This window comes from Cyprinodon variegatus, unplaced genomic scaffold (assembly GCF_000732505.1).
Source record: "Cyprinodon variegatus isolate N-32 unplaced genomic scaffold, C_variegatus-1.0 Scaffold34, whole genome shotgun sequence".
Classification (NCBI taxonomy): domain Eukaryota; kingdom Metazoa; phylum Chordata; class Actinopteri; order Cyprinodontiformes; family Cyprinodontidae; genus Cyprinodon; species Cyprinodon variegatus.
The window spans coordinates 2,156,306-2,180,989 of record NW_015150487.1 but is presented as its reverse complement, the minus strand read 5'-3'; the positions used below and the strand labels follow the sequence as shown (position 1 = coordinate 2,180,989).

At 35.9% G+C, this 24,684-nt stretch overlaps 1 protein-coding gene across 5 annotated transcripts in view; it reads right to left on the bottom strand.

Moving 5' to 3' along the window:
• The window catches only part of LOC107103089 (thymocyte selection-associated high mobility group box protein TOX-like), a 109,088-nt gene that overhangs the window by 27,516 nt on the left and 56,888 nt on the right, over positions 1-24,684 (bottom strand). For all 5 annotated transcript variants that reach the window (XM_015402614.1, XM_015402621.1, XM_015402637.1 and 2 more), the window contains 2 exons: positions 20,239-20,298; positions 2,332-2,619 (listed from right to left, as the gene is read on the bottom strand). In XM_015402614.1, coding sequence (XP_015258100.1) covers positions 2,332-2,619; positions 20,239-20,298 — 348 coding nt within the window. The remainder of the gene's footprint in view (positions 1-2,331; positions 2,620-20,238; positions 20,299-24,684) is intronic.

The following is a 24,684-nucleotide window of genomic DNA, read 5'->3' as shown; positions in this document are numbered from 1 at the left end:
ATAGATAGATAGATAGATAGATAGATAGATAGATAGATAGATAGATAGATAGATAGATAGATAGATAGATAGATAGATAGATAGATAGAAATGTTTAAACAGTGTCTTTTTTGTTTTTGTTGTCGTTTATTTTTTTGGAAAACAGCTCAGATTCACTCAGCATGAAACAATGACTTTCAGATTTTGAGTCAGATTTAGGGAATGGGACATGCTAGCATATTAAACTACACATCTTCCAATCAATTCCGATGAGCTGTCTTGTCCTCACCACAGCATAATGTTACCACCTCTATGCATTGCTTTTGTCCAGTCTAAGTTTTAGCAAACTCAATGTAGTTTGCAGGAATGGCAGATTTCATAATTTAAACAACTAACAGAGCAGAGTTTTGGGAGATTTCCAAACTTTGGATCTGGTATTATAATCTAAAAGGGATATAAACATACTACCACCTTTATCCCTAACTTTTCTGATGTCTTATTTTGTTTATGATGATGTTTCTTCAGCATGCCATTATAGGAAGACTTTCAGAAGACCTCAAATTCATACTGAGATAAAACTGTTAACACCATCAGATACTCTGAATTCTATTTGGGCCTATCAGAGTAAAGGGGCCTGAAAAAAGAAATAATTTAATAGTGTACATCATGCACAGACCAATCTTTAAAGTACTCTTGAAATGAACCATTATTATCAATGCAAAAATCACAAGAAGAAAAAAAAAAATAATAGCAACTGGCAATTATTTGTTCCAATTTGTACAAGTTCATGTTTGGTGTGTTGCGTTTACTGCATTTCGAGACACTCCTACATTTTTATCATGCAGTCCATTGTATTCAGCTCCATCAAAACTAGAGTCGTTTTCTACTACAAACAAACACTCTGATGGGGGAGTGAAAGACTGGCCAATCAACCAATGTCTCCACAATAAAGGTCATGTCCAAAATGTGAAATGAATATAAAGATAGATGACATGTGAAGCTAATACCTTGGGGGAATATTTCTGCATTATATATAATGCATAACATATTTGTATTTCAGATCTTTAGCAAGATCTATTTCAGCTGTTGTTTACTCTTCTCCTCTGTTTGTGATGAACACGATACATCATACTTGACCTTGATATACCTCTGTATATATACAGTATTCTCTATAAAACAGATATTCTATCAGCTTAAATAATTTCCAAAATACACAAGGAACAATTGTTATTTTTAATTATTAAGAGCAATGAGAAATAGCTATAATCAAAAATGTTTTTTGGAAAAGATTATTAAAAGAAATCTCAGTTGCCAAATATAACTATTCCTGTGCCATTGTGTGATATTTCTGTCAGTGTCTAGGAAATTAGGAGGGCATGAAAAGTTTGACCTTCAATCTCTTAATAAAAAACAGTCTTTCTCATGTTATGTTTGTTTGCATATAATTTGTTTCAGTTGGATCTCAGGGCTGCAATCAATAAAACCCCATAAATCCCTTCCCCCTCCAAACGGATGCATTCAGATATGACTCTGTCAAAGTTAAAAGGAACAATTTTCTGTTCCATTCTTACATGTTTGCTGCACAGTAGGGAACAAAGGAATAATCTGAATAACTTAAACTTCAAACTCGCCACCAAATTCAACAATAAATCATACATTTAAGGCTGCTTCTACAAAATATAAATAAAAGCAGCAGCATGTGTGTAAGATTCATACTTAAACCTTATACAGATGGTTGTGTTGTTCTGATAGAAACCTGCTTCTTGCAGCAGTTCCCATAAAAGCAATTATGGTTTAGAGATGCTAATTTGCAGACGAGCCATTTTTTTTCTGTGTGTGGAGCTGAGGGAGTAATCAGCATGTATTCATGTTTGAAGGCCTGACAGATTGACCGATGCATGCTGTCGAGGCAGATTTGATGCTGATGGATTTACCCACAATCCTTTTCTCTATGCATTACAGCTGACAAGGCAGCCCCCTAACAATCACATGTTCCCTGAGTCCACTTGCTATTAAGATTACATAAATTGTTTTGAAATATGATCTGTTTCATTGCAGAAATCATCTGTTTTCGTGGTGATATTTTTAATGGATTATTCCTTGGTACATCAATCAAACATCAATCGTTGCAAATTGTATACATTTTTCTTTGATTTAAAAAAGAAGGTTATACTGTTCCTTAGTGTATTTCAGATCTTACCTCAAATCAAATTTAAAGGCTTGTATTTAATGCACTGAGGTTAAAAAGGTCTTTCAAAATTAAAATATCTGTGACCAATGCTGTTTTCTGACATTGCCCCTGGTCCAACCAAAGCACAGCTTTAAATGCAATATGAAAGAAGTTCTACTCACCGAGGGCATTTGACTGGAGACAAGGTGGCTCTCCTGCGCCAACATGTTGGACATCATAAGCGTTGGCAGCTCAGTGTAGGAGTACGGGTTGATGAGGCCATTGTGTGGCAACGAATGACAGAGGTAGCCCGTAGAGTCATGCTCCATCAGGTGAAGAAGAGGTGGCTCGGGGTGGTTGGGTGGAGTAATCGGCGGGATCTCATAGTCTTCGTCTCCGGTCCCGTTTCCACTGGAGGTACCGCCACCTCCACCTCCTCCCCCGCTGCCTCCTGTCTGACCCGTGTAGCTCTGATTGGAGAGATAAACATGGAAATAAATAAAAGAAGACAATAACCATGTGAACAAGTAAAATGTGTTTTTTAAACAATTACTAATAGTGTCAAATGTAATAGAAAATTATGAGTCTTAAGTGAAGACCAAGTTTTTCACCAAAATGTTGTTTTCTTTATACCACTTGGAATTTAATGTGGAGTTCCAGGTGCAATTATTCTTTTATTTGAATTAGAAAGAAGCAGCGATAACATTTTACACATTTAAACTGACATATTAAAAAAATTGGCTTCAACAGAGGAAAAATCTACTGTAAGCCTGTGATGTTCACAGTTATAAAGGTAAACCAAAGATCAATTGCATTGGTATCATTTAAAGCTGTTTAACTCCGTTATCAGAATGACTAGAAATTCTTCTCCAACCCATTTCCTGTTGCTGTGCACTGCTACAAAGCTGGCTGATACCCTTCTCCTATTTATTTACAAAAAGGCAAGTTAGTCTGTTGTAAAAAATGGATGTTGTTCCTTTCCTGAACAAGTCTATGTTTTGAAATTTAAATACATCAATGTTAAAGACATCATTAATATTCCCTTTGATACACTATATATCATATACTATTGTGGCAACAATAGCAATAGCTGTTGTCTTAACCCTAAATTTTTTTAATTTTAAAGATCCAAATTGTGACGTGGAGCTTTTTTTCTTTTTATGAGTGAGTAAAGGTGCTAAAAAAAGGAAAAAATTGTATTCAAGTTTAATAGTTTTCCTAATAACTTCTGATAAATGGGGTGAAAATAACATCCAAAGATATATTAATATTATTTAATATTATTTATTGCTTTAGACCAAAGAACAAACCTTTTTACCTTTAACTAACAGCTGCACATTTAGCAGATTAGAGTATAAAAATCCCACTATGGCTTTCAGAAAGGATATTAACACCAAGGTTTATCATTTTACTAAGAGGATCTGGATCAGTGACAATATGCAATTATTGTTATTATTTTATTTGTTAGCGTAAATGAACAAATTTATCTGGAAAATAATAAAAAAGAAACATAAAACATGTATCCTTATATACAAACATTCTAAAATGATATCATTCTTTTGGTAACAACACTGCAGAGGTGTTAAACTGAATAACAAATCACTGTATACATTTCTTTAAACATAATATACTTGAGAAGGCTCAATGTTGCAACTGGAAAGAAGGGGTTTTTCTATCTACTTTATTAAAGAAGAAAACCAATCTAAAAGACCAAACATCTGATTTGAGATGCAAACCCATAGCACTCAACCTTGTTGATAAAGGAAAACTCATGCTAGATACATGTGGTAGCTGCTGTGCAAACACTCTAAGTCCAATCAGATCAGAGTTCTGCACAGAGCAGGAAGAAAAGAAAAATAGCTGGGAAATTCAACAGGGAATGAAAAGCAATTTTGTCTGAGACGATCCAACTTGACTCCCATTGTAATGACTGAGTCAAATTAATCATCACAAATAATATTCTGGTGTCAGCCATTCAAGGGGTTTTTAATAGAATTTTTATGATTCATGTCTAGCGGTATACATCAAAGAGTCAGTTCTGCAACATTTCTGAAATCAATTCAATATCATCTTTGTGTAGGCTGTCATCCTCGGCAGCCGAGTGGTCATTTATCTCTCAAACAGATACTTTTGGAAAATAAGGAGAGAGATGGAGAAGGAGAGAGGATACAGGGTACATTTTTTCCTGTTTCTCTCAACATTGTTTCAGTGTGAATGGATGAAAATAAAAGCATTTTTTGCAAACATTTCACAAATTTGATTAACCAATAAGATGATTTCCATATTTGCATATTACAAATAAACATACATAATATTTAAAATATACAAATTATGTTCTACCTGAGTTATTACATTTACTGTTAGGACTACTACAGAAAAAAGTATTAAAAACTTTCAGATGCCTATTAATTTTGCCACTTAATTTTGCCACTTTGACACACTCTCAGATCTTTAACACTATATATTATCTATAGACAACCTAAGTGAAAAATAATCTCGATTTCATTTATTGATTTATTAAATTAAAAAAGCTTTCCAAATCAATTCTACCATTTGAAAATAAAATTACCTTTTAAACCAGTAACAATCTGTTCCTCCCCATCGTATTGCTCATGAGTTATTTTCATTAATGTGGATAAATTGTTGCTTTCCCATGTTACATGACTTTTGAAATTTAATCACCACTATTAAGTTTTAAGTTGTTTTTTTCTAACTGGATTTATGTTGAAAACCCTCATTATGCTTTCCTGAAGATTTCAAAAGAATCAGTGATTTTTAAATTCACAAAAGACAGAAAATGATGGCCAGACATTCTTCTTCAGGATTTCGTCTAGCAGAGCAGAACTAAAGTTATTTAATATTTAAAGGTATAGAGAACGATCTTTTATTTCTGGGTGGATCATCTAAATAAGTGGTCCTCCTAATTGTCAATCATTCTGGTGATATGTTCACATAAGGCTGTTACATGACCAACGGAGCAAAAAGCAATGATCATTTGACCGAACGGTCAGTTAACTGAGTTTGATAGAGTCCACTATATAATCCCTGCTGTATGTGGAAACAGTAAGCTGGTATGAGCTATTAGAATCGCATATTTTAAACGGCGTGCATGGTGAGAAATGGGCTTGTTCTTGCTCTTGTACGCACATTTTTTTTTTTTTTTACGTGGAAAAGGCAGGTCTTTAAAAAAAAAAGCCTCCACAATACTTTTGGGGCTTGCATTATTTAGCCATTTCTTTATGCATACTAATGTTAATGATTGGTTAATACAAGTTTATTATTCTTATTGCTCATTCCGGTTCAAGAGTTTTTTAATTTAGCTAAATGTGTTTTTTAAATGTGTTTTTTTTGTGTTCTGTTCCTCCTCATCAATTATTTATTTCTCATTCAGTGTTTTTCTGTCTCTGTTGCAGTTTATTTACTGTGATTAGCTCTTCTAGTTTACCTGTCATTGCTTTACCAGTGCATCCATGTAAATATACCTTTCTGGTCCTTTTGTTTTCCACTGGATCCTTCCATTACCATAGCCATTTATCAGCTAACTGTTTTTCTTGTTCAAGCCTATAATTGAAAGCTATTTATATTTCTGTGTATTAAGACATTGTTCTGCACTGCATTTGATTCCTTTATAAGAAAACATGACTTTTTGTTTCTACAAGTTATGAAAAGGCCTGTTGTCACATTATCTAACAAAGGGGTTGACAAATACTTAATCAGACAGGTTCAGGTTTGTTTTGATATCTTAATTCCCATAATAGGTTTTATTATTTGAAAACAGCTTTGTAGATATCACCCGGGTATCATTACTAGTAGTAGAACATTTTGATCATCTAAAGCTTTGAAATGTGACAAATTACACAAACACTTTCACAAACAATTCCACAGTACTGTAAAACATGTAATAAATGGACATTATCTTGTTTTTAGTATTACTGCAGAATTGTCTTTTATTTAAATAAATGAATTTAGCACATAACTAGTTGTACTATTAAGTCCAGCAATAAAGATCCTTTATCTTACTTTCAAAAGTTTATTGACAAAAAAAAAAAACATAATTTAGAGATTTTTGCCTTCATTTGATTTAATTTGTGCAAACATAGCCTGGAATCAAGCTGGTATTTATGTCTGGACAGTTCTTTATAGACAGTTGTTTTTGTAAACCTTTGGGAATGGTGTTATTGTGTGGCCTAATGGACAAGAAAACGAGCATTTCCTGAGATTCAATTCCCCTAATAATTGTTGGAAGGAAATTAAGTACTCTGCTGTAAATACTGTTTACATTGCATGAAGTTAGTCCCGTGTGTGTCCCCGTTTTACCCATTGTGTGCTCATGCGTATGTTGTGCTAGAGAGACAGGTAATCTAAGAAAAGTCATGCTGAGTCATCATAAAGCATGTTAATCAAAACATAGTTTTATCTCATCCTTTATCAATAAACGTCTGAGCTTCAGAAACATTTTTAGTGGGTCTTGTCCACTGCATTTGATTGTATAAAAGGGACGAGTGGGGATGTGTCATGTGTTAGATTGCTGTGACGCCTCATCCAGCGCCCTTGATGATAAAATGTAAATACCAAGGACATTCCCAGTTGGTTTGTGGCAAGATAAATAATTCATATGCCACTGCTCAGAATAAAATTGTAAGCAAAAAACCTTATGTGCAACCTGAGTAATATATACTTAATTCTACTTTAAAATCAAAATCCACACAAAACAATTTAGATAGTGTGTCACATTGTGTATTTTTGAACAGTTCTTTTTTCCTCCGTCTTTTTTTTAATATTCCTCCGAGTTTAATTATAAAGAAAACACTTTTCCCGAAAAGCTCCACTACACAGATTTTAATTCCGCATTAAACCATCTTTTATTAACCTCGTCTACTCTCTGCAAGACACTGTGGGGAAGGTTGTTTCCAAAGCACAGTATGCTGTCTGTACAGCCAGAGAAACACAATCTGCAACGTTTTAATTAAGACACAGATCTCTCGACTGTAAGTGTTGCATACCAGCACACCTTTCATTTTGAGAGAAACAGATGAATAGACAGTTGGTCTGGGACTGAGAGAGAGAAAAAAACATTGATTGGGGAGCTTTCCAGCTTGTCTTTTACTTGGCACAGATCTCCAACTCCCTCTGTAACACTGCCTGAGTACTCAAGGCCTTCTGGAGATGATATTGACTGTGGCTAATGGCTCATTATCTCTATATTCTCCTTCTTATTAGATTATTGTTGTGGTGCCTGTAGAAATCAGGATTTAGGACATCACCCAGTTCATATTAAATTGTATATCCATTATAAAAATGTTTCACTGTCAAATATAATTAATTTGAGCGATAAAAGGCTGAATGCCGCTTTGTGGAGGTAAGAAACATAATCTTGGTCTGCTGTTGTTGTACTGTAAGCTGTAAATATTAACCAACAAGCTGGCTGATATAAAAATAAAACTGATATCTATTTAAATCTGAAGAATTTTTTTTATTTTTCAATTGTTTTGTATTATCTTTAAATATAATGTATTATATCGCACATACTTTATTAGGATTCTATCAGTGCAATGCTGAAAGAAATTATAAAAGGTTTTCTCTATTTTTCAGAAAAGAATACAAATGTTATATACCCATGTACACATCTATATATCAACAGCATTTTCTCCACATTTTTGCAACGTAGATTGCATCTGTGAGCAGAACTTTTCCCATCTTGCAATAGATCTTCAAATGGATTTAGGTTTGGCTTTTGACTAGACCATTTTCAAAAATGAGCATGCTTTGGACAGAACCATTTCATTGTTGCTTTTGCCGCATGTTTAGGGTTGCTTACCAAATGAACGTTGAACCCCCACCTCTATTTTAAGCATAACATTGCTTTTTTAAAAGACATGGTTGACAGGCTATTAAAAGGACAAGGTTTATAGATTGGGATGTAATTATTTTGTTCTTCTTATCTCTGTCCAGCTTTTATATGTTTACCCTAGAGAAGCATCCCCGGCAGAATACACTGTCATGTTATATTGTGATGGTGTGTTCAGGGTAGTGTTGGCTCACAGCTAGACATTAAATTTACATGTATGCCAAAATATTTGATCTAAATAATTCAATTTGAGCAGAGCACCTTCTGTTCTTCTGTTAACATATGTGCTCACCTGAGCTCCAGCTTTGCCACCTAACAATGCACTTCTTGCCCAGCCTGTCAGTTTAGGCAGGCAGCAATGTCTTGGTAGGTTTGCAAATATTTAAGTATCTTAAAACTGTTGAATGATACATTAACAATGTCTAAAACCTGGCGTATTCTTTATAACCTAATGCAGTTTTAAATGTATCCATAAAACTATCACTCTGACCTTTCTGTTATGTTTAGATGTAGTTTGTCCAAAAAGTGTGGCTTCATGTATTAGCTGTATTAAGAATACATGAGAAAAATGTAGTTTCTATCTACTAATGAGTTGATTGCTGGAGGAAATTAGATGAATTTAACCTATTTTTATATTTAAAAAAGAAATAAAATACACTGAAATTGCAGGTTTAAATGGCAAAGAGTGGAAAACTTTATGAGGTTTTAAATATTTTGCAATACACTATGTGTTAACTGAAGCGTCTTTCCACAAACTTTTAGATAATGAGTCAACAAAGAGAGTCTAACAGCTGTTTACACCTGGTTGGTGTTTTCTACACACAAATAGAGCTCAAGAGTCTTCCCATAGGACAGAAAACTAGAAGCCAGACAATGGCATCTGTCTTACAACCAATGTGCACTTAGCTGCCTATTGGAGTGCTTTTGTCACAATGGTTATTTATCCTGAAATCTCTAGCACAACCACAGCACTTTCATCATTTTTGACACTCTTAATCCCAACACCCTCCCTCATATCCACCATTTAGCCCTTTTCAAATAGAGTAAAACACTGCTATCTCCTCTCCCCACGTGTTTGTTAAGAAACTGTTTATTTTTCTAAAGAATCATCATAAAAGCTTTAATCACTTTTATTTATATTACCTCTTCTTTTAGTAATTATATTGTAGTCAACATTTCAAAATTACCCTGTTTACAAGAGATCTTGTTTGAAAATTGAATAGCTGATATCTGACTACAAAGCTCTTCTAATTTTAACAGCATGAGAGCTTTTTTTGTTGTGTCTGTTACTCCTTTTCCTCTTCATCTTCTCCTCTTATCTGTCCATCTTTTCTGTCTATCATCTCTGGCTTAATTAAAGCCATGGCTGTTCTTCTGCTACAATACAAAGTCAGAAGGAATCAACACGCCACAGAACCCAGTGAAGAGAAGGGTAGGGGGAGCACAAAGGATCCAGTTGCAGCCACCCTATACCTCCATCGTTTTCCTCCTTTCTTGGCTATCCCACCACCGGCCTGCTCGGTCCGATGTAAACCCAAAACTATTCTGGTCCGTGCTCAGCTTCAAGTATAACCCTGCTTACCCTGTGAACCATACCTTTCTGTTAACACTTTGCTCACAAACTGCCAAAATACATTATTTATCTGTCATCATTTTGCTGTTTTCAAACAGAAGCACTTGGATCACATGTGAATAAGTTGAAAATGTGCATTTTGAGATGGAACAATGGGAAAGAAAGGGAAGATAAAGCCCTACTGGAATGAAAATATGGAGGGGATCAAGTGCATAGTTGCTGTCAAAAGCTGAAAATGGCCTAATTCCCCCTAGTTAATCAGCTGATTACTAACTAATCCTCGCTGACTAAAAACGGCCTTTATAATTGCATAAATCTCCCAACCCCTCCTATCCTTTCATGTTTCTTTCCCTCGTTCTCTGCTGTGTATCTTGTTCCCAGTACCTGTCTCACTTGTCAGTTGGGGTCAGTGGGTCATCTCCATCTGATCGCGTGTCAAGACAGATTACAATCAGAGCTTTTGTGCAATGTCATATTTCATTATGCATTTGACTCATCTTACAGGTCCAAGGGTCAGCATGATTTGATTGGATGACAGAAATGATATAATTTGTGTTTAACCCTAGGCTGCGTGAGGCTCTGAGTGGTGTACTAATGCATTTTGTAAAGATGGGGCAGGCCCTCTCTATGAGCGACTAATTTGAAGTGGCACACCGCAGAGTTGAAGGAGAGCCAGAGCTGTTGCACAACATGCCGAGGTTATAAGGGCAGCTTTATCAAATAATAAACACAGCCTCACTTTAAATCCCTGATTCTCTCATGCTTTCCTTTTAAATCTGCAATTTGATGCAAGTAAATAAATACTAGTTGCTTTTACTGACAAATATCTTTCTTTCATTTCTGTTTTTTTCTTATTCCTCCCACTGGAATATATTGAAAATATATAACTTGCACTTCACTTTTCGTTTGCCTCTAATCTGCATGTCAGTAACACTTCATTTTGTCAGCTGCAACAACCCCACTGCTTTATCCTTTTTAAGACAAGATTAGGTATTTCAATGAACCAATGTAAAAGTTTGTTTGGGCATTTAATCAGCGTGTCAAAAGATGAGATTCCAGTTCATTGTTACTGCGAGGAAATGAAGATGTACATAGCAAAATCAGTGACAGTCATGATCTCTAGCAAAAGGGTGTTGGTGGGTGGATGGGTGGAGGTGTTAAAAGATGGGTGCTTAGGTTTCCCAGTAGTTATCCAGAGTCAGTGATGCCAATATTGATACTGGTGTATGGAGGAGGGGCTGAGCAGTGAAAAAGATGAATAAGGGATCTAACATTTCAAATGAGGAACCTAATCAAACCTATTGCCTGACAGGATGAATCTAGAATTACAGTGTTGCTTTGGTAGAAATAGAGTAGGCTATTACTTCCTCTCTGTCCCTTCCTGTAAGGAGGAGCCCTGTCTTATTAATGGGGGGGGCGACCTTTTAAACCTTGCTCATCGGTGTATCATTGTCTGCTAAGCAATGCTCAAAAGGAGCCACTGTTTTTGCTGATTTATGACTTGACAGAAAATGCAACAAAGCCAACAAACAGCAGCTGGTAAACTTAACTGCACAACTGTTGTCTGTTTGCACCCCTGTTAGAGATTACCATTTGTGTGGAGACAATCACGCCACTGTGTCTGAATGACAAAACTAATTATTGTTATAAGAAGAAGTAAATGGACAAAAACAGCAGAATAAACGGGTGGTGGATGAGTACTGACTGATTATCACCATGTTCAAAGGGACAAAGGGAGCGCTGATGGTGCAGTCATCCAAACAAACATGCATTATTCTGAGAATTGTTAGGATCCTGTCACCCTCAAATAACACTGCTGATAACTCTAAGCTACACCCAGAAAAATAGGGTGGAGGCATGTAGATGGGGAAAGTGGGTCATATCTGCACATTTAGGGTAAATGTGAGTGTGCAGAATTAATTCTCAGTTTTTCCTGCAAATTCCTGCTATTCCTTAATAAAAAGCATTTGTAAGACAGTGTGTTCTATCTGGCTGTGCATCTCTGTGTGTGTTTGCTGTTGTGATGTCAGCTCTTCTTCTGTTTCTGCTTCAGAGTCAATGAGGCTGTGTATCAGTGGCTGGCACAGCTGGTGGGAGCAGGAGACTAACATCTGGACCCTCGCACTCCTGGTGCCATTGTTAATAAGAGGTTGGTTGTGAGTGGAGGGGAATGGAGGAGACAGCTCTCGAGTGTCAATGAACCTCCCTGTCTCTCACTGGTATTGTGCTGCAACTTGTACTTTGTCACAAAAAGAGGTTCCACAAACAGACCAGAAATGGTTCACCGAAAGTAGAACTTTACTTGATAAGACAGTTTTAGTGGAATTACATGTATTCCTAACTTCAGGAATTTATCTAGTCAAATTTAACTCAAGATCTCTGTTTTTTCCAATATTATTATTTTATTTTTGATTGAGGTTTTGTTTGTATTAATTTAGATTTCTAAAACTGTTGGACAACATGCTCATATCTTTCCTTATGATGATAGCAACCTTTTCCAACCTGCAAAATCAACTGACTTAAATCCAACCCTATGATGTTATTCGGGTTTGAGCGTCAGAAAATACTTAAAATTTCCAGCAAGCAAGTTAACCTTTTTTTTTAGTGATCATTTTAATAAACTCATTATTAATGATTAGGGGTGTAACCGATTCTTAGAGTGGTAGCAGATGTGTGTTGCAATTACTTTAGGCCACTTGAGCTGTAATCTTCTAATCAGGTGTGGGGCAGCATGTTCTTTTCTAGTAACTCACTTTAAATGTGTCAACGCTTGTTTTGCCCTGTTCCTTTTACAACACAGAACTAAGTGATTTCCCTTTACGAACAGTATAATGTTGAGGGAACAAGTTTCAAACAAATGTTGCTTTTAACTTATCTTCAGATGAAACCAATAAGTTTTATTTACTGCACCAGTTGTATGTAATGATGTTGGTTCACATATAGATTTGATGCTGCTCTTGAGTGTAAATCAGTATTTTGCAACTGATATTTCTAAGCATCCTGCCACATACATACTTTCTTTGAAAGTTACTGCTATATTGAAAAGGTTTGATGGGAAAGGATCATTGCAGTTTGAAATCAGAGACTTTTAAAAAACTAACAACATAAAGGTTTTGAACTTACACTTCCTGTCATTGAACAAAAATGAAAATATTCCATAACATAAGTTACACATGGTATATAAATTATATCTTTAAATCAGGGAAAATTGTGATTTTTTTCCCCCTGTTATCTAAAAGATGCTATGAAAACTTGCATTACTCAAACTGCTGTATTTAAATGGGAAACAGGTCTAAAGTAGTCATTGTTAAAGTAATTGCCTAAGTCTATTCTTTGCAAAAAAAAAAAAACTCTAAAAGCATTCACACCAATTAAACTAAGATATTAATAATAAGATAGAAAAGGTGCACACCATTTCTGCCACCATCAGGGCGTTAGTACTCTCAATGAAAGAAGCTGACATACCGGTGTTGGGAGTGAACATGTACTTCCAATTAGGAATTAAAATTAAATAGAATTTTAACTCACATGAGGTAAAGCTCACCTCACGTCCTTTACATGGTGGGCTGCTTGAATACCCAGTTATAAATATGTTTTTAATGTAAAACAGAAGAAATGTTTGGCCCTAGGCTCCAACATCCCTGCTTCATGCTGTTTAACGGCTTTATAAAAAGAACTTATATAACCTAATTTCAAATTTATGTGGGCTAAAGAAACAAGTCAGCATAAACGGTTTGCTTTGCATAGTTTTCACACCTTCAAAATACTGCCTTAAAAGATTAAATAAACAATTTGTTAAGTGTTTGTGGTTCAGTTTAACACTCTAATTTCCTCTTACTTTATTCTAAAGGAATTAAGGAAAAACTATCCAAGTCAAAGTTCTGATGAAAGTAGTTAGCTCAATATGCCTGAGTAGTTTTCATGAAACTTTGACATGCAATTGAGACAAAGAGTGAAAAGTCGCAATTGATTGAAATGGTCAGAAGGCCTTTGCAAACAATTTAAGGCAGCATTAGTTATATCTTTTCTACTCTGGCAATTGCTGGGTGCATTTATTTACAAACTGCCATATTGGTTGAGTGTTCCACTTAGATGTCAGGCATTTAAAGTGAGGAGTTTACAAATGGCTGCTAAAATGCAAAGGTGGAATAGAGCTCTCCATAATCCTCCTGCTGCAACAAATTTGCCGGCACATCTTTTTGCTTTGTCTCTGGTCTATGCTTCGTCAGCGAATGGGCTTTAGAAATATTCTGGCAGGCTGCTCTTTGTTTTCATTTTCCCAAAAGATGTAGTGAGGGAGTGAAAGAAGTCAGAAGGAGGGAGGAATAAGGTTGCAAGAGGGAGAGATGCTGAAGGTGAAGGGATGTGTAGAGGTTAGAGGAACATGCAGGAAAATAAATTGGGGGACAAATGTGAGGGAGGGATGATGGGGAACAAGGGTTAAAGGGAGTTGTGGAAGAAATTTTGAAGGATGAATGAAGGTTTGGGGTAATGAATAAAAAAAGAAAGGGCAAATGGAAACAGAGAGGGGTGGAGTTTACCACTCCAGTAGTACAAGCTGTGAATCACACTAATGTGACCAAGCTGTAATTCAGACCAGCAGGACTGAGGCGTGAGCAGAGAGACCCCCGAATGGCAGGACTTCACAAAATGCCACCACTCTGCTTTAATCAGAGCAATGGTCAAAAGATACTGTCTCCACCAATCAGCTGGCTTCCTGTCAGTCACACACGAATGAACTTGACCAATCAGGCTTCATTGAGATCCCAGACCTGCTGGCTGAACTTTGGGCTGTGGCCAAAAGAGAGAATTACTCATCCAAACAGGAAAGGTGGAATGACTGTTTAATTCAGGGCACAGAGGGAGGAGGCTATAGATTTGTCAAAAGGTTAAACATAAAAGACTTTTGGGTCATGTTCTACAATAGCTCATCAAAAACATATGAGGTGAAAGATGCCAGAGTGCTTTAGGAGAGGACATAATTAAACTAGAAGCAGACTTTCAAGAAGTTGAGCACATCAACAATGTTAAAATCTGCTAACAAGATGTTTCACACCACTAATTCTCTCACTTATCCAGAGATGAACAGAAATAACCAACATTAGTGGATCCTTCTTTCAGGTTGACTGAAAAATCTAACAATACTGATGTTTGGCTTACTTTATATAAAAAAGATTTATTGAATGGTTTGAGTAGTACTCAAACTCCTTCACAGGGCAATATGTTATCTCAGAAAAATGCTAATTTACTCTGTTACTTCTTGTCTAAAAGGCCGCTTGAACTGAGCATTCCATAATATTTCAGCTTTGGTGATGACAAAATGGCCACAGCCCAATGATCCCGCGGAGCTGGATTCGGCTCTGGAAGTGTTTTTGTAGTACGGCTGTAGTTTGGCAGGGCAGCATACACACACACACACCCACAGCACAGACACTGTGCATGTTAAAACCACATGCAGCGTCTTGGCAGCAAAGACACTAAGCAGCAGCCAATCAATAAAACCTTGTTACGCTAATTGCAAGATCATAATCTCCGTTCCTACTTCTGCTGAATATCCAAACAGTCACTCCATTAGTCGAATTATTCCCCTGTGCAGTTTCTCCATCTCTACCATCCCCCCGCCCCATCTCCCAGTTTCCACCCCTCCCTTTCTCTCCTTTTTATTTTTTTTTCCTGTGACACATTTCTCTCAAACAGCAGTTCTGCTAAATTAATTCATAAGTCAGGGAGAACGACATCAAAAGAGAGCATTGTCAAGGTAAAGTGCTGATGAAGTTTCTTTTACTGAGCCGTGGAGGTATGAGAAGGCATCTCCATAGTGCATTATCTTTGATCGTGTTTCTGCGTGCTCTTCTTCCTAAAATCTGGCAACAGCAATTCATAGTGAAGTAAAATATTAGATAATAGAACAGATTTAAATATCAGACAGATACCTTGAACTAATTATTTTATTTCTTTAGCTCCAGACTAGGATACTAACTTGAGATGGTAATCTAGAGAAAGTTTTTTTGTGGCATCTCTGCTGGTTTATGGGTGCAGGTATTCTACTTGTATGAAGTAGACTAACAATATCAGCCACAGGATAAAACCATCAATACCATCAAAACCACAATCAAATAAATTCAGTCCATTATAGGCCAGTGTACTTTCATAAATAGCCTTAAAGTCCGCCGAAGCACTGTCCAGAACCTGTGGAGCCTCCAAAACCGTAAGATCTTGTTTAAGATTTGTCTGCTATAAATCACATAGTAGGAAAATCGATAATAAAGTAATCTTACGAATATTTCTGTTTACCTTAAACACAGTTACACTCATCTATTAGCAGTTTGCATCTACAGTATAATCGTTACTGTTATGATTTCTTACTGGATACATGCGCACATGCTGCTCTCCTGTGGATCAAGAAAAAAATCTGCAGTAGCCCTCCCAACACGTTATATATTACATATATTTTTTGCTGATTCTTTATGTGGCGCATCTCAACAGGAAACTTCATTTATATTTACTGATTAGTCAACGTAGGCCTTTGCACCTGTCTCACTGTGAGATGCTCATTCAAGACATCAAACACGAAGGTCACAGGTTATCTTTGGTTGCAAAGGCCATCCTAGAACCAGTCTAACAGTGTGATTTAAGAGCAGAGATTTAGAACCCTGGTTTTCCCACAGTTATTCTGTAACTCCACAGAATATTTTTGCCTAATGTAATCCTTACTCTAACTGAGGTGAGAAAGGTCTGACATGGCTGTGATGTTTTTTTTTCTGACTTCCTAGATGATGTATCAATGCCTCTAATGGAAAGGTCCAACACTGTTCCTTGTTTCTCTTATTATCGTTAATGGCTGTTACAGCGGTTCACCGCAGTCTCAAAGCCTAAGGAATGGCTTTCTAACCTTTTCTGGACAGATGGATCTTAATGAATTCACTTCTAATATATTTCTTTAGATTGCTGCAGGATGTGTTGCAATTTAAGATGTTCGCCAGCTTTAAATAGAGGGACTAGTTCTACTTTAGCTTGTTGATTGGTCTGGTGATAAAGTGTGCATGGAAACAATGAAATCAGCTTTAATTATTTAGATCACCTTTGTCTTGTATATTTTTTTAATTTGAAATATTTAAGTTTGTCAAAAAGAACCAGTTGAATAGACTATTAAGGCATTGCTTTATCTTATTTTAATTTAATCAGGTGAGAAGAAATTGCTACTAAACCAATGTCACGTTGGCTGGAAAGTCAGGGGCCACAGGGGCAGACAAAGAGCTTGTTGAGGGTTCTAAATCTTATTATTGAATCAGTAACATTTTATCTCTTTAATAAGATGAGGGGGTGTAAAAGGAAAAACAATGTAGAGAATTAAAATATGCCCATGGGAACGTTGATATAACAAAGACTGACCCCATTTTTTTGTTACTCATCACCAGATCATACGATATAAGAACTATTTCATGTGGTGTCTTTGGCAGAATTACCCAACAGCACCAACCTTATGACCTATATGAATATAATTTATGTATATACAGTGTTTTAAAATAGTTGAGCGACATTAAAGAGAGCAATTACATGTAGAAACTAAAGAAAGAGACAGCAAAGCACTTTCATAAAGTTTCAGAGCAGAACTACTGACCCAAATACATTTAAATGCAACGAACAGTAAGAGAAAGAAATGGAAATATAGAAGAATTAGTCAAAGAGTGGGAATCAAAAATGACACAGAAAAAAAAGATAAAAACGTAAAGTGAGATACTAAAGCAGTGAGCATAAAAAGTCAGCTTAAGGCAGTATGATTTGTTTTCATTCAAGAACGAATATTGAGAATAATGTGGCGACTGTTTGGATTTGTTTCAAAAAATCCACTTAGAAATAAAAATCTGCCCTGCAGCATTTCTCTGTTTGTCTCTTGCATCAAAATAAAAGTTTATGTCAAAAACCTGCTAAAAATATGACCGTAAACGGATCCATGCTTCTTTGATGTGTTTTTTTGACCAAGCACACAGCATATAGACCATAACCTGTTGTGATATACAGTTATCTAAAAGGTCTAATCTATGGCAATAATAAACCAATTAAATCAGTAAAATGGTTACATTGACCTGCCTGCAATACTGACATGGAAGAGTTTTAAAACTAAAGTGTGCTGAATAAAAAAAAAATAAAAAATGGGAAAAGACTCAATTGTAAAAAGTACCGTAACTAAAAAAAGCTCTCTCTTTAAATAAAGTATTTACAAAGACCAGTGGTGTGAAGTCTAAGTACAAATACTTTGTTACCTTACTGAAGCAGAAATCTATACTTTACTGGAGTAATTAGTTTTTAGACAACATTTTACTTATATTCTTTAAATTTTGCAATTATCTATACTTTCTATTCCTTACATTTTCCAAATAAACTCTTTGTTATGCTTTATTAAAGTTGATTTTCATGATGGCCTTTGGTGTTTAAAAAAACTAAAAACCATCAAAGTATTTTGTTTTATCCAGACAATTTCTTTTTCTGGAATTTGTTGTTTACCACATACTAAAATAAATAGTTTTTCAAGATGATGCAGTAAAGTAACATTTGATACTGCTTTACACTGGGAAATTGATCAAATTAAGTATACAGATGGAAATGTTCCTTTAACAGACTAATGCAGTATAGTATATGTCCTTAACATTTTTTCTTGCATTACTTTTACTTTTATATTTTAAGTAGTTTCAAAATTAATACTTTTTACACCTCTGACAAAGACCACAGTATATATAAATATTTTTTTATCATCAATTTCCTCCCAAACTCATTTGAATAATGTTTTGAAGATGAAGTCGTTATCTTTTATTCTTTTATTTTTTGTTGTTTTACTTCTAATCCAGTTCATAGCTCACCATAAAACTGCGGTGACCTCAGCATTATATCAAACTCTTTTTGTTTTAAAACAGAGCATCCTATCAGTTTGGGAATATTGTTAGATGAAAATCTTTCCTAACCCAATTTACCACATCAACATTAGCACCTTTTCACGGTTTGTCTTGTTTGCTATTTTCGAGAAGTTACACAATTAATTCAGGGACACAATACAGCGGAATAGTGCGTGATCATTAAATTGAAATCTCTTTGGTAAATTTATTGTAGCAGCAAGGAGTTCAGTGGCTGTTATGTATTTTCTGTATTTCATTTTCAGAGTTTGTGTGTCCACCCTTAAGGCTTCCCTGATTTGAGCTGTCAAAGGGAACGAGAGGCTAAACTTGGTGAAGCAGAGAATAGAGCAAGGCACATGTCAAAAATGAGAAGATCTAGAGTAAACAAAGTATAACACGAAGCAAAACAAAAATCTTCTCTTATCACAGCCTTTCCTACTCGTAACTCTTCCACTTTTTTCTTTCTTGCTCATTTAAACTCTAGCATGTCATTTTTTGTCAACTGGTCCTTCTATAATGCCAGACGTAGTGATAAAGTATCCTGTGCTGAAAATACAACACTTTGTGCAAGAAAAACTACTGTACCTTTAATCGGGTATTTAGATAGATTAAAAAAAAAAAGGGTAATAAAGGATGATTTTTTTTTCATATTTTTACAGAGTGGTTGTTAATCTTGGAAAACTGCCACTGAAAATCATTTATAATGAACAAATGTTGTTAAAGGCATGCAGGTAAATTTAAAGCTATAAAACCAGGCATTGTTGCATCTGACAATGGGCTGTTTGACAAACTAAACGCTTAGAAAACAGCAAAGAACTACAGCTACTGTGATTTACAGACTGGCTTTTAATAACTGCAATTGACAGGGACAAATTTCTTGCTTTCTTGTGTTTGTCAGATGGGCTTATTCCTAAACTCCACAAATCCTCCTGTCCAAACACAACCATATGGTCGCCCAGCTGTTCATGACCAGCTGTGCTACAGTATTTCTGGAAATGTCGCCATGTCCTGTTGCATCTCCCCTTCATTCCAACTCACTAAATCTTCTGCAATGAGGCCAGAGCAATTTCCATGTGGGCTTGAAATGCAAATAAAAAAAAAACTGTGCTAGGATAATTGTAAAGCAAAAAAAAAATGGGAATTCATATGTTATAGTGGAGGAGTTTGGCTTACTGTATTCACAGTACACTGAAAATAATTATGCAACCGCTTTTGGCATTTACTTAATCATATTTAGTTACTTTAACACAATTGTTTTATGTCCTACCCTGCTATTGTGAAACGCTTTTGTTAAAGAAAATAAATATGATTAAGTAAATGCCAAAAGTTGTAGCATTATTTTTTTCAGTGTAGGATGTTACCAGGAAAGTTTTTTTCCTTAGAAAGCTCTATTCAAATCTTTCTGTTTATTTCAAAATCAATGATATAGCAAGTAAAAAGCATACAAAGGTCTATTTCCTTTGAAAAATTACATCCTTCAAAATCTAATGTGATCTCAAAGACAATATTTTTGGCAGTTTCCGGCTTCATTTCAGTCTATAAAATGACAGTAAGTAACATGTTTTACATGCAATATGCCATGCTAATAATGTCATGTAGTAAATGCTATTCCCACCAGATTTCTCAAGGTGAATCAAGATAGCTTAAAGATAAAGAAAGTAAATACAAATACTGTTCAAAATCTATCATACCCATCTTACTTTGGGCTTTCGATTTTATCAAATGGTTAGCCAAAAATAGGACATTTGTATAAAGTATGTAAGAAGTTAAGACTCACATGGTTAGGTGGGAGGAACTCGTGGTTGTTTTCATTCATGTACATGTTTTCACCATCAAACTGTAAGAAAAAGAAACATTTGTTAAAGAACACAAACCTCAGTCAGTCATTGGAGATGCTAAAACAATGTAACACCACAGCCTAATGACTGCAAGTCCTTGGCTTACAGACCCTGATGCTCTGGTGGATGTCAGTAATTACAGTTCATTAGAGACATATATAATTAAGCCCTGTCAACGTGTGTAACTCACACTCTACGTCTTTTTTTATGCCCACAGCTTGTGTGTGTGTTTGCATAAAAGTTTGCGCACCTGACTGTAGTGATTCCCAGGGCGTCACAAGCAACAAAAGGGGCAGCCGTGATAATCACAACACTGAAAGCTCAACATCACTCATTGCTCATAGAAGGTGTAAGGATTTCCAAGAGTAAAATTAGTCTTTAAAAATTTGCTCCAGGGAGATGAGAAAAAAGCTGAGCTTTTAGGCCTACACAGGGATGAAAGGAGTTTGAAATTATTGCTGATTCTATATAAGTAAAAGCAAACCAATGTGCTCATATTTTATTCTAAATCCCTGCATACATTTTAATTTCAATTTCAATTCAGTTCATTTATATATCACCAATTCACAACACATGTCATCTCAAGGCACCTTACAGTTCTCCAGGTCATACAGTCAAATTGATTCAAAGTTTTCTATCTAAAGAAAACCAGTTGATTGCATCAACTCATTGACTATAAGGCAAGTCCCTCACACTAAACTGGCCTGTGGCGACAGTGGAGAGGAAAAACTCCCTTTTAACAGGAAGAAACCTCCAGCAAAACCAGGCTCAGTGTGAGGGGCCATCTGCCGAGGCCGACTAGGTTTCAATTTTTTTGTGGTGTGCAGACCAATATAACCTCTATATAACAACTAAATTACACTTTTGTTCTTCAGATTTAGAGCCTTTAGCTTCTCATTTTTAAATGTTCAAGAATAAAAGTACATAAAACAAAATACATTTAGAGCACTCCAATATTACTGATTAATTAAAAAAAAATTTCTAGATAGATGGATTTGCTTGATTGATAATATTGGTAGATTATCTTTATTGATCCCAACCTGGGAAAACTTTTTTATTTGTTTTTTGTTTTCTTTTCATCATAGTGCAAGGGAAATGTAATTTTTAATTGGATAAATAAAAATAAATAGAAATCTTTATGAATGGATATTAGAGAGAACTAGTCAAGGAAATGTGCCTTTTGGTGTGGCCCTATCCAGAGATCTACCATAAAACAATGAAATATTTATTCCGGATAGAGTAACAGGGATTCCTTTGGAAGGATTTGAAGAATGTTTTGAATTGCCTATCCTAAGCTGGAAGAAACAAAATCCTGAAAGTTAGACAAAAGCATTTTTTACACTTGGCTGTTGGTGTTGTTCAGGTATAGAGTTTAGTTGCAAGCACAGAGACAGTCAAGCACCCAGTGCATGGTGACATAGCTGATGGAGCCAAGGTTGTCAGAGTTGAGCACGCACAAGACATGTTTTGAATGAGCGTGTCTGAGAAACTACACACCTCTATCACTGTGTGCTGAAGTTGGAGCAGAAAAAAAAGACTTTATTGCAGGAAGCATGTCTTCCCGGTACTAAATACTGCCCCTAAATATTTGTCTGGGGGTCAGAACCTGACTGCTCCAGCTTACTGTCACCCATGTTCGTACTAGGGCTGCAAATAACGATTATTTTGCAAATCGATTAATCTGTCGATTATTTTTTCAATGAATCGATTGATAATCGGATAGCAAAAAAGTCCTTAAAGAAGACTTTTTTTAATAGAAATTAAACCAGGTGAAACTGAAACATTCCCCCTTTAGGAGTTCTGAAGAGAGCATATTAACAGAAGAAAAAGGCCTTTCTCTTAATTGCAAAATGTTTACATTTCTTTTTCCAATATCGGTATAATTGCTGCTCTAAGTGGGTTGCTCTGTCAGCTAAAGGCATGTTTTACAGTCTATATACACCAGTTAATGATTATTTGTTTACTAAATTAGTTGAGGATTATTTCGATAATCGATTGATCATGATTAATTCGATTAATTGTTTCAGCCCATGTTCTTACATACAAAGTGTCTTCAGAATGTAATTTTGTCAAAAAATGACTTCTATAACGTAATAGCTACGGACACCTAATAACAATTGTACAATACTCTGTGTAAGCCTCACACATGATATTCTATAAAATACACAGGTTTGATTTACTCAACATGTGTATTGAATTAATATGCATGGAAGCAGGCAATTTATCAACTCAATATAAGAAATGATTGTGAAAGGTGTAGTGGAGGATGTTCTTTTTCCAGGAGGAACATCAAAATAAGTGGCCCTCCTATTTGTCAATCATTCTGGTGATATGTTAATGCTAGGCCATCCTACGAGCTTGTCCCGATTTTCACTTATGGGTAGTGACTCTTACGTAGTGAAAAAATTGCAAATCTTCTTTTGGAAAGTAAGCTTCTATGAGCCATATAAACAGCAACTTTTAAACAGAGCGTGCATTGGAGAAATGGTCTTGTGCATGCTCTCGCGCACGTTTAATAGACATTCCCTCTCGGGAGAGGGTACAAGGTTGTGCGTGTGAATTTATTTTTAAAGTGGAGAGGTATTTTCAAAAATTCACGTAAATCCTACACTATACCTTTAAGAACCAATTGAATTGAATAGAATCAAAATTAAACCGTTTTAACCAGCTGATATTACACACAATGCAGACTCAAATAGGTGAAAATAGTTTCAGAGTAAGGAGGACCGGGAGTCCCTTATTTGAGATTGTAACAATTCCGTGCTTAGGAGCCCTATAGTAGGTGATAGTCTGAGAGAGATGACAATGTATTTCTAATGGTGAACAATTCAGCCTTATTGTTTAAGTGGGAAGTGAGGAGGGTAAAGATAGTGTAGGCATGGGGTGTGAGGAGGGAGGGAACAAATAATAGAGTTAGCAAAGAGATCATGAATGAGAGAAGCCTAGATGGAGAGGAAAACGGCTGTAACAGCAGCAGTGGCAATGGAGCCTGTGGTTGCTGGAGCTGTAGAGTGATTAACACTGGGGTCACAGCCAAAGACCGCAGCTTGAAAGACACAGCCATTTAAACACACACACCCAAACACACACCAACATACTCGGAGACCTTTCCTGCCTCTCTTGCTGATACTGTTGGGTTGCAGCCCTTTATGAGAAAACACAACAGACTTCAAGACAGCTTGTAGAGGCTGAGATGAATGGTGCTCGTGTAGGGTAAAATAACTGGATAGATATGTGCCTCCAGGAAGATATTTGTCAAGCTTTGTGAGACGACAGATAACTGAGCAAACATTTTTGCCTTCAACTGGCCACATTTAACAAATGCAAATTAAAAATAATTCTCACAGGTTACTTGCATTTTTATTTCTAGATGGATAACGACACAATCTGAATGGCAGACCAACTCCAGTAAAAAGGCAATTACTTTGAAAATGATGCATTTCAAAGCACATTATCATTCAACCCCTGATGGAGCTGTTATTTTCAGTGCAATGATTTCTGTTTAATAGCACTATTTGTTACTAGGACCAATCATTGTATTTTCTATGGAAATGAAAATGACTGTCTTTATAACTCTTGGCAAATTATTTCTTAAAATGCCCTAATATGAAAAATGTGTTGGTGTCTGAAATAAAAAGGTTATTTTCACACCTCCGAACCAGATCTCTTTTTGCAAAATAGGCTAAGCGCAAAACAATTAAACAGTGTCAAAGTGCAAGCTGGTATGTAGCGGTGCTTCAGCAGCACAATGGGAGGGAGTTGCTGAGAACAGACTGGTTAAAATAACAAACAGCTTTTATATCAAGGGGAAAGGTAAAAATAATTATTTTCTGGCTCTCCGTGGTTCAAAAAAGGTTAAATTAATATGAATGTACTTTACAAATGCTGGGTAAGGAATACAGCAGGTATTTCTTAAAAAGTCAACATATATTTTGTGGTATTTACTTTAATGATGACAAACGAGAGAACAAAAGCTGCTTTCGAATTTGGCAACAAATTTCTCAAAATATGCATTACCAAACAGAGGTGGGCACCTCCAGTCCTTAACAGATTGACCATGTCCTCTAGGTTTTAAATGTATCCTATTCCAGATCCTCTGTATCAAATTACCTATTACCTCCTTAGCCTTACCTATTAGCCTCTCAAACACTATAGAGGAGCCACGTAATGACCAGTTTGTATGAATCAGGTAGGGACAGTGTTGTGCCTGAACGCGTTCATTGAACGAAAGTTCATGAACTCGTTCATATTTTGGGCGAACGTGAACTGAACGTACTGTGTTATTGCCTGATGAACGTTATTGTGAACTCGTTCATTGTGGTGTCTGTGAACGGCACGCTCTCTCAGTTCAACTCCGTTCAATAGGTTGCCAGATTTCTATAGAG